Raw genomic sequence first — 16,936 nt, 5'->3', positions numbered from 1 at the left:
GAGACGCTGACCTGGCTGAATCAGGGGAAGGAGACTCAGGGTCCTGCCTCCTGCAACCCCCGCCTCCGGAGGGGGCCCAGGCCTCTGCTCAGAACCCCAGGGCTCCGTGGCTGCTGAGGAATGCTCAGACAGCTCAGTGCGGGGCTCTGCATCTCCCAAGTGCCACGAAGGTGAGTGTTGGGGGGCAGTGCCGGGGCTGCTCCTCCCGCTCCAGCTTACCAACCTTCACAACACACCGGTCCACCATGGTGTCTAGCCACTCGATGTAGGACTCGATGGGAGACTGCTCCTCCAGGAGGTGGTCAAACTCCTGGTACACTGTCAAACAAAGGAGAGCCCCCACACGTCACTGCAGCTGTGTCTACACAGAGCCACAGCTTAAAAGATCAAAGGAATAAAACTGAATAAAAACAAAACTCCAGCCTCAACGGAGCACTCAGACTTCAGAAAGCACGCCCCGACTTACCTTTCCAGGCTCATCTTCGCAGCCTGTGAACACCGGAAAGCCCGGCTACCACGGATAGCTTGCATTCCCCCCAACAAACCCTGCTTTTCTCAGGCAGTTCCCTTCGCTCGGACCGTCTGGTTCCTCAGGGCCCAGCCCAGCCGAAATGGCCCTTCTTGTGACATCCTTTTTCCCCTCCCCGGGCCCCTCGCCAGCAGAACTGATCGCTCATCCTCTGTGCTTCCACGGCATTTTATTATCCGTATTCCACCTTTACTGCATCACTGATGCTGTGTTACGGTTGTGAGGGCGGGGGTGTCTCCCATGCCAGCTCTCTGTCCGACCTCTTTCTTAGCTGAGGCCGTCCCTAGCCTCACACAGCCGTTATCCAGGACGTGCTTCCTTGCACGAACGGGCACAGACATCGCAGCTCCCTTGCTCTCTGCCTCATGGTAGGGCTTCTGAACCACAGCTACGTTGGGCAAATAGCTCTAACCAGCCTCTCGGAGCTTGGCATGTAGCAGATGCTTACTTATTGTTCACAGCGTAAAGGAGACAATCTCCACGCCCTTAGTTTCTGCACTAGTAACAGGAGGACCATTGTACCACTGATAGCCCGTCTTCAGCTGCATGTCAGGTAACGGAGTCTGGAAGGGCTGTGTGATTGGTGAAGTCAGCAGAAAACAGAAACACTGCTGTGGTTTGGAACATCTCTTCTGATTGCCGTTTCTGTGGTTTTGTTTTGTTTTGTTTTGTTTGTTTTTACACATGTGAAGCTCAGTAAACCAAACCATGCATTCAGACCCACATGTTTCTACAGTTTTAAATTTGCCTGGGTGGTTTCTGTCGCCCCATTCTGTGGGCCTGGCCAATGCATTCCGTTTTCCTGAGCTGAGGACTGCCACGGAGGTCAGCTGCCGGGGCCAGGAGATCCAGACAGTTTAGAATGAGAAGGGGCTGAATGAGAAGTCCGCTGAATTGGTATCTGCGTCCTCTTATGGACGAGGAAGCTATGTCCCAACGAGATGAAGTGACCCCTCAAAGGCAAAGGGTAAGTGAGGGTGGCCAGAGCAGGGACTGGAGCCCATGCCTCTGACTTCCCTGATGTTCCCGTTCTCCTGATAGCACTGTCACCTCACAGGTGGTGAGGCAAATGCTTGCGGCTGACATTTACGGGGTTCTTGCTGTGTGCCAGGCACTTCCCTAATGACACGGACACTCTCACCCCACCTACAGCAACCTCGAGAATGTGATACAGCAGTTGCTCAAATGTTTGTTGAATGAACGGATGAACAACCCGAGAAGGCAGGTATGATTTCTACTTCCCATTTTCCAGATGAGGAAGTGGAGGCACTCAGAGGTGAGTGACTTTCTGCAGGTCTCACAGCTAGCGAATAGGAGAGGCAGGTTTCAAACACAGCCTGACTCGACGCTCGCCTCCTAACCCTGGCACTGTACCGGCTCCACACTGTGTGCCAGGTACCCACACGGTGCGCATGCTGCCCCATTTAATCCCTCCACATTGTCCCCGTGTCAGAGACTTGGAAGCCAGGGTCACAGTACAGTGGAGCCAGGGTTTGAATCAAGGTCTGCTGGGCACCCCGACTGTCTGCTCTTACCACAGTTATTCTCATCAGTCTGCCCAAGTCCTGATGTGCACTTGCGAATTAAGGGGAGCCTTCCCAGGCACGGCCTGATTCACAGAGGTGATGGAAACCCCCCTGAAGCAGGAACGTGTAGGTTTGACAACTAGCTGTAAGGAAAGGTCGATGCACACACACCATTGGTGCAGCACACAGCTGTGTTCAGGAACTTACTTCTCAGCTGTCTGGTGGGCGCTGCAGGATGACGCTTGTGTGCCAGGCCACCTGCCTTGAGGGCTGGTGCCCTTGCTCAATCCCCCCTGTTCCAGGCACTGCATCATATGGCATGTCCTCTTTGGAAATGTTCAACCATTCATAAATTACTTGTTTGATTTCTGATTGGCCATTAGCTCTAAGCTCTACATGGGAAGGGCAGTATCCATATTATTCACTGCTTTTTGTCCAGCTTCTAACACAGTGCCTGGCCCAGGACAGGCATTCAGCAAGAACCAGCTAGGTGGACTGAACCTCGTCACCCCCTTCCATTAGAAGAAGAGTATGATCATGGGTCTAAAAGGTACCGTTCGATCCTGGGCCTAAGAGAACTTGAAGAGAAAACTCCCCAAAGTTCCTTCTTGGAGACACTGCAGTAACATTCGAGGGGCTCCAGCAAAGGCTCAGAGCCTGGTCCCCAAAGCAAGTGATGGTGACTTTCCCCTGTGCATTTCCCCTTTGTTTTCCTCCACAAAAGGTGCTGAGTGGGGAAGACAGCGGGGTCTCATGCTGTTGGGAGTCGTATCATTCTGGGTTTCTGCTCATCTGTTTGGCCCTGCCTAGACATTACTGGCACCTGTCCATGGCTGGCCTGGGACGAGACCCTGGGGACACAACCATCAGGGGTACGGCTAGTGCTGTTAGGGGGCAGACACCAGTGCTTTCCATTGGCCTTGTAGCGGGCAATAGGGACAAACAGAACAGGAGGCATGATCGCAAGAACTTGGAAAGACCCTGCAGCTTCTGGGACTTGCCCATATCTCATCGTTTTGTCTCCTCTGCTCTTCCCAGTGGGCAACACCAGTACGTGGTGGTGACACGCAGGTTTGAGCGCAGCCCTGTCGCCTGGGGTGAGGCTGACCACTCTCTGGGACTGAGTCTGGTCCTCTGTAAAACGGGGGTGGGTGGGTATCTTCCCCATGGGCTGATGTAGAGAATTAATGAGATCCCGAGTGTGGTAGGTCTGACACAGACTAGGCAGTCTGTGAGCTCAGTCATTATTTTCGGGAGCATCTCTAAAGCTCTTACCAGGGGAAAGCAGGCTGGGGGCTGCTGTGGAAGATGGGACAGTGTCCATGGAGCTCTGGGGAAGAAGCCCTAGGGAAGGTCCAAGGGGTTCAGGTTTCAGCTGTTCCAGGTGCTTTTGGAAAGGGCTCAGTGGGAAAGAGGCCCCTAAGAGGAACTTCCTTGTTTATAAATGCCACATGCTTAGGCTGGCTGAAGAAGGTTCCCTCAAGAGGACATACAGAAGGCATATACAGGAAATCTGAGGGGCCTGGGGCTCTTGGGAGAACAGACCCCTCTTCTCGGGATACAGCCACTGTGCAGCTTCCTGAATAATGTACTGTCAGGATCTGGGGCCTCACCCCACTCGGCAGGTAAGAGCACCCCAGCTGTCACATCCCCCCCACCTCCAGCCATACTCAGCACCCACCTTCCTGAGAACTGGTGGGAGGAGTGTGGACTCACCGTTCCATACTCCTCTCCTCCAGAGGCATGAGAAAGGAAGGCTGAGCACTGAGGAAGTTGCCAGTAGACCCCCATCTGGGGCGGCCGGGTGCAGGATGCCCTGAGCAGCAGGCTGTGGGGGCGTTTGAGGAACAGCAGAGATGTGCTCACAGCGGTCATGGTCTCTGGCCTCCTCAAGTCCTCCACTACTAAGAACAACCAACCTGACCTTTTCCAGAGAACACGAGGAGCAGTATTCCTCCAGTCTTGGTCCACAGGGACGTGAACATATATGCACAGAAGTAAACCACCATCCATTCCTTCTCCAACATTTACTGTGATTGAAAGGTTCACCTGCCAATAGGTGGGCTGACTGACCCTCTGCTGAAAAACAGGCAACCCGTCTGCCTCCAGGCTGAAATACACTCAGACAGACAACAGGCTTTTGTTCTCATTTTTGTATGCCACCTATGGAACTATTTCTGGCACCGAAGGGTCACATCCGGAGCCTTTTGCATAACACTGTGTGCTGCCCAAGTGGACCAGGCCCCCTTTTCCCCAGCCATGTTGACACACGTCCTTTTAAATCAATTAGCCCTCCCATCTGGGCTGACCCATTTAACAGGAACAATAAGAGGGAAGGGATCCTAGGGGGAAGGACAGGGTGGGACTCTCACTTAAATATTTACCAAGATACATTTTCTTTCTTTCTTTCTTTTAAAAACAAAACCAGAAAAGCCACAATCCTTGGTGGAACATCTTACACTGGATGATGAGTTTCCGGTGCTCGTCGCGGGAGTCTTCCATGGTGTAGAGGGTTTGCTTGGTGATGCTGTTGAGATCCACGTTCCTCCAGTCTTCCAGCATTTGGAATGTGATGTCTGCACTGTGGATTACTGTCCGAGATGCCTATAATCCAATCCAATCAACTCATTAGCTCATGGGTTGTTAGGTTAAAACCCCTGCATGTTATTTTCTTTTTAATGAATCTGAATATGGTATTTTGCAAACTACTTTGAAATTAACTAAGGAAAACTCAATTTCAGGAAATCAGCAGATAAGCCCATAACTCAGAAGACCCATACACTCTTTTCCCTTGTGGCTCTCTTTTCTCATCTTTATAAAACATTACTCCAGGGTGGCCTAGGCTAGACCAAACCCTGCTGTTCCCAGTCCCTTTGGTCTTGACCCCTGGGGAACAATGGGATGAAGCCCAGAGATCTGTCAGCCTTCTGATGTAAGCCTGTGGGATGGGAGCTCTGTGCTTAATGATGTGTCTCTAGTGCCTGAGAAGCAACGGGCTCAGACCTGGGAATGGACCTGCTACCCGTGGGCCTATGGTAGCTTTAATCCCCCAAATTTTACAACGTGTGTTTTTCATATGAATGCATTCTGAAGCAGTTTATGGTCTGGCTTTCTATTTTTGCTTTTTGGTTTTTAGGTAACTATAGTGATGAAAACAAGTATGAATAACTGAGAGGGAAGGAAAGGGAGACAACACCTTAAGACTCAGTTGCTTATTAATATGTATGTGGTGTGTGTGTGTGTGTGTGTGTGTGTGTGTGTGTGTGTATGTGCACGCACATGTGCATGCACGCACATGCTCCAGCACAGGCTTAACCTGTGGTTTCCTCAGCAAACCCTCATGACTGGAAAACTTAAATTTGCAAGTTGGAACAATATTTGGAACCACCGAGTTGGAACAATACTGATAAAAGTAAAGAAACATTTCCAGAATCATCTCCTTCACCTGCATATTCAAAAAAAATGTCTTTATAAAATGGAAAACAAAAGATTTCCAATACACAATGGACATTAAAAGTCTCTTAATGCTTGTGAATTTCCAGACAAAGGTAAATACTGATAACCCCTTTTACCCACAAACTGTCCAAGGACAAGTAAACTCCTGCTTAAATCACTGCAGAATTCTTTGAAGGTCAGAGGCCTAAACTATATGAATATATGAATATATGAGTTGGGTTAGTCTCTAATGATAATCAAAACAACTAAATGTAACGGTCTGGTATTCTGGACTAAAATATACTTAGTTCAAATCCTGGCCTTGCTGCTAACCAACTGACTGATTTGGGGCAGGCTAACAGATTCATCTCTGTTTCCTGATCTATAAAATGGAGATGTCCTAGTGTCTGCCTCTTAAGGAGGGCTGCCATTTGAGGACTCCTTAAGATAACGTTTGAGAGAGCATCAAATCCTAACCACTAGACCACCAGGGAACCTTCCCTGAGATAATGTTTGCAAAGGGCACAGTTTAGGGGGTAAGAACTCAATAAAGGAGCTACTGTTATTTGGATCTGTTCTCTTTGTGGTGAGGCAGGGACACATCAGGGCCGTGGCACATGGCATCCCTGCCAGCTAGAGGTTTCTTCTCTCACCCTGCCATCACGTCACAACTGAAATGTCACACCCACGGACAGGCCTTCTCTAAGCACTCTATCTAAATTGGACTTACATGCTCCATTACTCTCTATTTCCACTTTGTTTCCTTCATAACACTTATCACTTTTAATTGGTTTTTGTTTAAATGTTTTTGTTTTTGTTTTTCTGCTGAGGGCAAGTATCACTAAACACAGTGTCTGGCATACAGTAGGCACTCAAAAGACTTTGTGGAATGAACCGCTGAGCTAGGAATGCCAAGTTGCTTGCTTAGTGTATCTGAAAGGGCCTGGGTATTTAGAGCCTGGGTTTAAGTGTTACTTGTATGTGTTTAGGAAAGCTTGCTGGCATATTAGTTAAGATGTTTGATGGTGTTTCATTCCTATCACCAGCCCCAGTTCCTTTTGGCGATCCAGAAATGTGTCTGAGCGCTGTCCTGTGAAGATGGAAAGGTAGCATTTATACGAATTAAAATATGCACTGTCTGTGTGGGAAGTGGAGAGAGTGCACAGGTGTGTGCAGATGGCTGTAGGTACAGATATGGATGTTTTTACCTACGCGTGCATTAAAGGGTCAAAGGCTTTCCTAAACTGTCTGAGCTGAGGAGGGAGGCACCAAAGCCATGCCTAGTTCTCTGATACATCCCAAGCCCAGCTCTTCCGAGCTGGGGAAAGAACCAGAAGGCATATACCCTTGGACATATGGCAGTGTTTTTCTATTTTGCCAATATTTGTTTTCTCTCCCAAATCCCACTAATCTGTCAGCCTCTGCCCCATCCTGAACAGTGCCCAGGTATGGCCTCTCTCCCAGGAAGCAGAAACACAGAAGCGTTTCCTTCTGGTTTTCAAACCACCCACTGTGCCATTTACACCAGGGGCAGGGCAGGAAGAGTGAGTGCTTGTGGGTGTAGTTTTGTATTTTCGCGGTCCGGCTGGGAGGCTTCCTTCAGGCCACTCTAAGCAGAAACCTTGACCTTGAATAACTGGCACCAACCCAGAACAAGCAGTATAAGGGAGAGGAGGCAAACCCAACACAGAGAGGGCAGGCAAGTGACAATGTGAGTGAGGTGGGCCAGCCAAGTATGAGAGGAAGTGGGGCTGACAGGGAGCACAGTGCCTGCTGGGGAGCTCAGCCCATCCACTTGATCCCTGACCTCAGAAATGTGGTGCTAGGGCTGTTTTGCTATCATCTCCCAGTTTCAACTTTTAATAAGGAAGTAAAAACAAGTTTGGAACACATGCAAACCACCCACCTGAGGGCCCATCTGCAGCCACCAGTTTGCCCCTTCTGCTTTAAGATCATTGATATTTCTTTTTAAATGTAATGTTTGTTTATTTTTGAGAGAGAGAGAGAGAGAGAGCGAGCATGAGCAGGGGAGGGGCAGAGTGAGGTTGGGGGATGGGGGCGGGCAGAGGATCCCAAGCAGGCTCCATGCTGACAGCAGAGAGCCTGGATGCGGGGCTTGAACCCATGGAATTGTGAGATCATGACCTGAACCCAGTCGGAAGCTTAACTGGCTGAGCCACCCAGGTGCCCCTGAGATCACTGATATTTTAATGAATGTTTACAGGCTGCCTTAATAGACTAAGATTCCCTTCCTTAAGGTACAAATGCAAGGTTTTATACCATCAAGTTACAACTAAGGAGTTAAGAGTGGGCTCTTCCACATTTCATTGTACACATTTTTGTTATTTTTGTATTTTTTATAGTAAGCATATGTCACTTCTGTGCTAAAAAGAACAAAAATCTGGAAAAAATAAATAAAAGTGGGCAAATACTTAACATACTGTGCACAGGCTTTGAACTCTTCTGAATGACACATACGTAACAAACAAACCATGCTCTTTATCTGTTTGCATCATTTCTCTCTGTGGCTCACAACTGGGGGGGGGGATGCAGTGTCTGGAGACATTCCTGACTGTCACAACCAGGGTGGTACCTGGGGGTGGGTGGTGCTTTTGGCATCTGGGCACTCGCGTGTGGGTAGAGGCCAGGGATGCTACTAAATTATCTCCAGTGCACAAAACGACTCCCCACAGCAAAGAATTATCCAGTCTCAGATGTCAACGGTGGCTGAGAAATCCCGATTTACTGAAGGGAAACGCAAGCTTGGGCACCAGAGAATATGTCTGAAGGGTTAAGGGGCAACTGACATCAGAAATTATTTTGTGTATTAGTCTCAACTATTTAGTGATTGCCTAACGTTTTTATTCTTTATCAGTAGAAATTAAAGGTAACAGTAGGAGTGTATCAAGCACCTACTGTACTGTATTAAACTATTAAACAGCCATACCCTGACAGATCCTCTCAGGAGTTGTTTTCATGATTTGTCTCCCATTTGCAATGACTTCGTGGTCATTAGAACACATGACACAGGACACATACCTGGCAGAGATGATTCAGTGATGTCTGCCGTCTCAGAATTTGGGAAAACCTTCTCGACACTGCAAGAGAAAAGCATTAGCTTAAAATATTGGCATGCTGTATGGTCCCACCCTGGATTTTCCAGGGACAGAATTAAAAAGTAGCTTATTTCCCTAAATTTGTCTCACCGTCCAACCCCATTTTATGCACCCACTGGCAAAACTCTGCATTTGATTCTTTGTTCTCCCATGCGGACAACTATTCCCTAAAATGGCGATATTTGGGGTACATATTTCAAAGTCACCAGCCTGCCACACTGGCAGGTGTGAGAAATAGTGGTGTCAATCAACCGTGAGTAAAAGCAATTATTTACTTGTCTTTCATTTCGCTAATTGCAAGCTCCATCACTTCTCCCCATAAATAATTGCTGGAATCGAGTGGAAGCTTTGAAGAGGGCCCTGTAAAAGTAGTATATCTAATAGGGAAACCTGATTGAGCCTCAGTGGTGTGTGGCACTAGGGGCCGCTTTTAGGACGAAATCCTGGGCTGCACCTTGAATGTGGCTTTGCATTCATAATCGGCCATTTTTATCAAATGATCTCCATGATCTATTTGCATGTTTTGATGATCCTGTTTACTATAGTGATATAGTGTGTGTGTGTGTATGTGTATATATATATATATATATATATATATATATATATATATATATTATATACATATAGAGAGAGAGAAAGAGAGAGAGAGTATATAGCTGATGGTTTGAAGTGGGGTGATCTTAAATCTGCAGATTTCAGGACAGCAGGCAAGCCACGTCCCAGTCCCAGGTCTTCATTCCTGCAGAGCTGTCTGGAATGGCGTGTGTTTCCCCTCCTTGCACATTCTCCAAGTGCACCCGAGGTTCCCTGGGCAGAGCGGGTTCCTGCAGGCACCCACAGGTGGAGGGCCCAACAGAACTCCAGGCTGCCAACTTTCAACAGGTTTGTTTGGTCAGCACAATTAAAACGGGTGCAGGGCATTCTTCTCATTAATTTCTGAACTGGTCAAGAAACAGAAATTTCCCTGGGATTATTCTAATTTGTACTCAGAGCCAGCTTGGTTTGAAAAATAGGGCGTGGGGTGGAGGAATGGAGTGGCGGGGGTGGGGGGCTCGGGGCACAGATGAACTTCTAATTTTCCAGACCGATCAATCGTTAATCCTTCTCCTTAATTACTTTTTCTTTAACTTTGTGATGTGGAATTTAGTGCTCACGAAGAGAAAAGAACTGAGGGCTGCGAAATAAAGCAGGCTTTATCAATAGGTGATGGGCACTGCAGGCGGCCTCAAAGCATGTCTCAAAGGGCTCCCTTTGCCTGCAGAGAGAGGGTAATTTGATCGCCTTCATTTTCCTTGCTGGCACTTATTCTGGGCAAGAATGGCAAGCTGTATTCAAATGGTGCTTTAAGAAACATATCTTAAAACTTTGTTTTGCTTAAAATCATATCATCTTTGTTTAATAGCACATGAGTCTTCCCACAAGTACAGAAACATTGAGAAAGCGAAATAGGACCAGTTTTCTCAGGCAAAACTAATGATACAGAATGGCTGGTGATGCTTAGCAGAAAAAAAAAAAAAATCACAGTCCTAATCCCCGTAGGAGAAATATTAATTTGGCTTTCTCATTAGGCAGAGAGTTGAATATGTGAAGCCCTGAAGCGGTTTTCTGTCCCCTCTTACCACCATTTTGGGGGCAGGGGATTCTGGGAAATCTCCGAATTTTGGAGTCGGACAGACCTGAGTTTGACTCCTGGACCCTTCTTACCAGCTGCATGGCCGTGTGGCTTTGGGGAGGTTTCTTTGCCTCTCGGAGCCTCATCTGCAGGATAGGGATACTGTTCCCTACATCACAGAGGAGGCATGAGGATTAATGAGAGGAGATGGCAGTGATGAGCAGAAACTTTGGTGTCAACAGACAGACCCGGGAGCAAATCCTGCCTTTGCTACTTACCGCCTCTCTAAGCCTGTTCTATTTTCCACAAAAGGAGAAAGGTGCCACCTGTAATAAACCTCCTGTGAGGATCGAGTGAGTTAATGCAGGAAAAGCGCTAGGCTTAATACTTGGTGCTTTGTAAACCGTAAATGATAGCTGTTGTTGTTATTATTTTGTTAACAACCTATGTAAAACGTTTGGCACTAAAACGTTGTTCTCCCTTCCCTCAGCTCCCAAAGTCAGTACTTACATTCAAACTTAATGTTTCGCAAATTTTCTGGAAGGTCATGGAGAGCCACTTTTAGCCACTCATCCAGCTGCTTGGCAAACTTTCGGATCACCTGAGTTAAGCTAGAAAGAGAAATGATCCACTTTAAGTGCCGCGGTGTGTTGCCTAGTCCTCCCGATAGGCCCGGACAGGGTTTGGTTTCCCCTGGTGGTGTTCTGGCTGCACCAGTGTCATGGGAGCAGTAACCTCAGGGGCAGGACGGGTGGCCCAAGCCCCACCGAGCACTGGTGGGTCTGAGCAGGGCCTGCATAGTGCCCACGGTGGCCACCAGGGGACATGGTGCCTGGACTCTGAGCAAGATGGTGCAGACAGGGGGCCATGAGCCTGGGAACACTGTTTTGCAGACAGTCTTGCCCAAGCGTTGGCCCACCCAGCCCAGCTCTGGCTGCCCCAGCCTCTGGCCACTCGGCAGGAACTGGGAAGCAACAGCCTGTCTTTGCACTGACAAACATCCCTGACCTTGAAACCATATCTGATGTAGAGAGCCCACGGCTGTTTGGGGGAAGGGGGTGAAGGGTGAGGGCACAGCAGGTTGCAGCACGAGATGAGAATCTGGGAGACCTTGTGCACCACTTTCAGGCTCTCACTGTGAACACAATGGGCTGGGTCACGCATTGTCCATGGACTCCTCCTCTGGCATGGCCGCCACGGGGACCTCAGAGCCCGTGTTGAGCGTCCACACCATCCTCGCCCCCCGGCAACACTGCCTACCTTGCTCTCGCGGTGTCCCATGGACTCTCCTGTCAGACCCTGATCACCAACTTCCTCCCAAGGCAGTCCCCCCAGCCTTCTCACTCTTTAACTCTGCACTTCTTTACCAACCTTCTCCAAGACCCTCCCACCCACCTGCACACCCTCCACCAGCTGTGGGCACCACTCCCATGTTGCAGGGAACACAGCGGCAAAGGGAGAACTTTCCAGCATTCCACCACAACACAGCTCTCCTCCCCGGCCACTCTGACAGAATCAAGGGCCAACTCCGTGTCATCCCCTCCTGCCTCCTCAGGAACCCCATGTCACTAACCGCCCCTTCTCCAGGATATCCCACCTCTTCCTTTCACCACGCATGTCCCTCCTTAAAAATAAACCCTCTTAGAAATGGAAGGAAAACTTCCAAACTCTTTCTATGAAGCCAGCATTACCTTGATCCCAAAACCAGACAGAGGCCCCACTAAAGAGAAGAACTATAGACCAATTTCCCTGATGAACATGGATGCAAAAATCCTCAACAATATATTAGCCAACCAGATCCAACAATACATTAAAAAAATTATTCACCGCGACCAAGTGGGATTTATCCCTGGGATATAGGGCTGGTTCAATATCTGCAAATCAATGTGATTCATCACATCAATAAAAGAAAAGACAAGAACCACACGATCCTCTCAGTAGATGCAGAGAAAGCATCTGACAAAATACAGCATCCTTTCTGGATAAAAACCCTCAAGAAAGTAGGGATAGAAGGATCATACCTCGAGATCACAAAAGCCATATGTGAAACACCCAACACTAATTTCATCCTCAATGGGGAAAAACTGAGAGCTTTCCCCCTAAGGTCAGGAAAAAGACTGGGATGTCCACTCTCGCCACTGTTATTCAACATAGTATTGGAAGTCTTAGCCCCTGCAATCAGACAACACAAAGAAATGAAAGGCATCCAAATCGGCCAGGAGGAGGTCAAACTTCCACTCTTTACAGATGACATGATACTCTATATGGAAAACCCAAAAGATTCCATCAAAAAACTGCTAAAACTTATCATGAATTCAGCAAAGTTGCAGGATATAAAATCAACGCCCAGAAATCTGTTGCATTCCTATACACCAATAATGAAGCAACAGAAAGAGAAATCAAGGAATTGATCACATTTACAATTGCACCAAAAACCATAAAATACCTAGCAATAAATCTAACCAAAGAGGTGAAAAATCTATACACTGAAAACTACAGAAAGCTTATGAAATAAATTGAAGAAGACACAAAATGGAAAAAGATTCCATGCTCCTGGATAGGAAGAACAAATATTGTTAAAATGTCAATACTACCCAAAGCAATCTACATATTCAATGCAATGCCTATCAAAATAACACCAGCATTCTTCACAGAGCTAGAGCAAACAATCCTAAAATTTGTATGGAACCAGGAAAGACCCCAAATAGCCGAGGCAATCTTGAAAAAGAAAACCAAGGCAGGAGGCATCTCCATCCTGGAATTCAAGCTGTATTGCAAAGCTGTAATCATCAAGACAGTATGGGACTGGTACAAAAACAGACACTCAGATCAATGGAACAGAATAGAGAACCCAGAAATGGACCCACAAACGTGTGGCCAACTAATCTTTGACAAAGCAGGAAAGAATATCCAATGGAATAAAGACAATCTCTTCAGCAAGTGGTGCTGGGAAAACTGGACAGCGACACGCAGAAAAATGAACCTGGACCACTTTCTTACACCATTCACAAAAATAAACTCAAAATGGATGAAAGACCTAAATGTAAGACAAGAAGCCATCAAAATCCTTGAGGAGAAAGCAGGCAAAAACCTCTTTGACCTTGGCTGCAGCAAGTTCTTACTCAACACATCTCTGGAGGCAAGGGAAACAAAAGCAAAAATGAACTATTGGGACCTCATCAAAATAAAAAGCTTCTGCATAGCGAAGGAAACAATCAGCAAAACTCAAAGGCAACTGACAGAATGGGAGAAGATATTTGCAAATTACCTATCAGATAAAGGGTTAGTATCCAAAATCTACAAAGAACTTATCAAACTCAACATCCAAAAAACAAATAATCCAGTGAAGAAATAGGCAAAAGACATGAATAGACACTTCTCCAAAGAAGACATCCAGATGGCCAACCAATACGTGAAACAACAGGGAAATACAAATCAAAACCACACTGAGATACCACCTTACACCTGTCAGAATGGCTAACATTAACAACTCAGGCAACAACAGATGTTGACGAGGATGAGGAGAAAGAGGATCTCTTTTGCATCGTTGGTGGGAATGCAAGCTGGTGCAGCCACTCTGGAAAACAGCATGGAGGTTCCTCAAAAAACTAAAAATAGAACTACCCTATGACCCAGCAATTGCACTACTAGGCATTTATCCAAGGGATACAGGGGTGCTGTTTCAAAGGGACACATGCACCCCCATGTTTATAGCAGCACTATCGACAAGAGCCAAAGTATGGAAAGATCCCAAATGTCCATCGATGGATGAATGGATAAAGAAGAAGTGGTATATATATACACTGCAGTATTACTCGGCAATCAAAAAGAATGAAATCTTGCCATTTGCAACTATGTGGATGGAACTGGAGGGTATTATGCTAAGTGAAATTAGTCAGAGAAAGACAAAAATCATATGACTTCACTCATATGAGGACTTTAAGAGACAAAACAGATGAACATAAGGGAAAGGAAACAAAAATAATATAAAAACAGGGAGGGGGACAAAAAAAAAGAGACTCATAAATATGGAGAACAAACTGAGGGTTGCTGGAGGGGTTGTGGGAAGGGGAATGGGCTAAGTGGGTAAGAGGCATTAAGAAATCTACTCCTGAAATCGTTGTTGCACTATATGCTAACTAACTTGGATGTAAATTATAAACAAACAAACAAACCCTCTTATTTCTCTGCCCTCTTTCTTCAAGGTACCACCCTCTGTCCTCCACTTCACACACATCCTTCTTCAGGAAGCCCATGGCTTCAGTCACCATCTATACTCACTCTCGCAGTTCCAGAGCAGAGGTCTCCAGAACTCCAGACCAACCACACACAGGTCCCCTCCATTTAGCATCCCAAAGGCACATCGACCTCAACTCATCCAAACTGAACTCCTCAGTTCTCTGTCAGACTGGTTTCTTTTCTTACGTTCTCTATTTCATTGGGAACTCCACTTTTCATAAAGTTTTTGTTTGACTTTTTTATTATGAAAACATTTTAAATATACCCCAAGATAGAACAGTATAATAAACCTCCAAGAATCTGTGACCCAGCTTCCATAACTAGCAACGTTTTTCCAGTTCAATTTGTCACATGCCATGCTTGCTTGTCTGGAATGCTTTGAGCAAATTCAAGATGTATGATTTCAAAAAGTTCGTGTGTGTTTCTAACATGCCCTTATATATGTATGTATGTATGCACTGCCACATTTAAAACCACCATGCCATTAGTGTACCTGACACGATGAACAGCAATTCCTATTAGCTAAAGCCCAGTTGGTACGCAAATTTCTCTATTTCTCTCAGAGATATCTTTTAGTCTCTTTGAATCAGGATCCAAATACGGTCTACACACTGCACAAAAACATTGCCTTGTTCTATTTCCAAAGACTTTTTAAAAATTCTGTTTCATGGCATTGGTTTGTTAGCAACATCATGCTATTTGTTCCCTGTCATGTCCCACACTCTGATTTGGTTCATGTCTTCCTTATAGTGCCATTTAACACGTTCATCTATCCTGCATACTTCTTATAGACTGGCAGTTAGGTCTAAAGAGGTGATCAAATTAAGTTACATTTTTTTTTTAAGACACGAAAACTTTGTAGGTGGCCCTGTGCCACCCACTGCATCACACCACGAGACTTAAAATGGCTGGTTGTTCCTCTTTTAGTGTATCTAGTTTTGAGACTTAAATGGTCTCTCTTCCTATCACCACATACTACCGGTTTCATCTCCAAGTTGCCTCTCAACCTCATCCAGTTTTCCCCTTTTCTCTCTACTTCCAGCTATCCTCCTCTCTCACCTGGGCCACTACAGCAGCTTCTACAAGTAAGTACAAGAGCCTACCCTGCTCTGCTCACCTTCCCACCTCAACCCCACATTGTGAGAGGGATTCCTCTAAAACACTTGCAATTTTGATCTGTTTCACCTTCTGGTTAAACACCCTTCCCTTGCCCCCCAATGCTTTCACATTCTTTGTTTGTTTGTTTGTTTGTTTGTTTGTTTTTTCAAGAGTGTGAGCAGGGAAGGGGCACAGAGAGAGGAGGAGAGGAGGAGAGGGGGAGAGAGAGAATCCCAAGCAGGGTCTGCACCAGCAGTGGAGAGTCCAATGTGGGGCTCAAACTCATGACCTGAGCTGAAATCAAGAGTCCGACACTTAACCGATTGAGCCACCCAGGTGCCCCTCACATTATTCTTAGGATAAAAACCAAAATCCTCACCATAATCCCCAAAGACCAGCCTCATCTTAAAATTTTCTCTCTTCATCTACATTTCGGCCCCACTTGCCTCCACCCTGTTCTTTCCCATCTCAGAGCCTTTGACCTGGGCATCTTTCCATCCAAGAGCATCCAACCCTTCCTTGCCTACTCAACTCTTCCTCAGGTGTCACATCCACAGGAAAACCTTCTCTGAAGCCCCCTAGACTAGACTGGAATCTCTGGTTTTTCCCCTTGAAGGACCTTGTAGTTGTGACATTTGGTAACTATACACTAATTTGTGTGATTATCTGGTTAATATCCATCTTTCCCACTAGACTGCATGCTCCAATACAGACGGCAGGGACAATGCCTATTTTGCTTATCACTGTATGTTCAGCCATTAGCATAGCACCTGACACCAAGTGGGCATATAAGGAATGTTTGTTAAATGAAATGAATGAGTGAATAGCCCCCAATCCCTAGCTGGGCAGACCTTCGACATATTCCCCACAGGACCCTATCCACATTGTCCCCATCTTTATTTCTCTGACTTCAGCTCCTCCCAATCCATCCCACCCCACCTCACCAGCTTACTCAGTTCCTACAGCACCAGTGCCCTTTCTGTTTCTTCAGGTCCTTGACAACCTCACCAGGGCCTTTGCATCTGCTGTTCCCTCAACCTGGAAATCTCCTGCCCCAGATTGCAGCCTGTTCCCTCCCTCCCCTAACAACTTCACAGGTTGGTTCAGTATTGACCACAGGATTTGAAACTGCCAGTCTCCCCACACTCCCAGCTCTACCAACTATTTCAACACTCTTGAGCCTGCCATGTGTTTTGATAAGAGTAGTTGGCTCCTGGGATGAACACTGAATATAGAAAGGCAAGGACAGAGCAGGGGGAGATCTGCTTGAAGGTTATTGCAACAATCCAGGCAAGAGAGTGGCCTGGATGAGGGGTGGTCACCATGGAAATAATGCAATATAGTCAGATTAAAATATTTTGAAGGCAGAGCCAACCAGGAT

The 16,936-nt window shown here is 46.6% G+C and overlaps 1 protein-coding gene across 4 annotated transcripts in view; it reads right to left on the bottom strand.

The window, feature by feature from the left end:
- RFX4 (regulatory factor X4) overlaps window positions 1–16,936 on the bottom strand; it is a 164,620-nt gene that overhangs the window by 37,753 nt on the left and 109,931 nt on the right. For all 4 annotated transcript variants that reach the window (XM_019835449.3, XM_045062265.1, XM_045062266.1 and 1 more), the window contains 4 exons: window positions 10,729–10,829; window positions 8,530–8,588; window positions 4,515–4,659; window positions 224–318 (listed from right to left, as the gene is read on the bottom strand). In XM_019835449.3, coding sequence (XP_019691008.1) covers window positions 224–318; window positions 4,515–4,659; window positions 8,530–8,588; window positions 10,729–10,829 — 400 coding nt within the window. The remainder of the gene's footprint in view (window positions 1–223; window positions 319–4,514; window positions 4,660–8,529; window positions 8,589–10,728; window positions 10,830–16,936) is intronic.

The sequence above is a fragment of the Felis catus genome, chromosome B4 (genome assembly GCF_018350175.1).
Source record: "Felis catus isolate Fca126 chromosome B4, F.catus_Fca126_mat1.0, whole genome shotgun sequence".
Lineage (NCBI taxonomy): Eukaryota > Metazoa > Chordata > Mammalia > Carnivora > Felidae > Felis > Felis catus.
The sequence above is the reverse complement of the archived record's forward strand: the minus strand, read 5'-3'. Positions and strand labels throughout refer to the sequence as shown.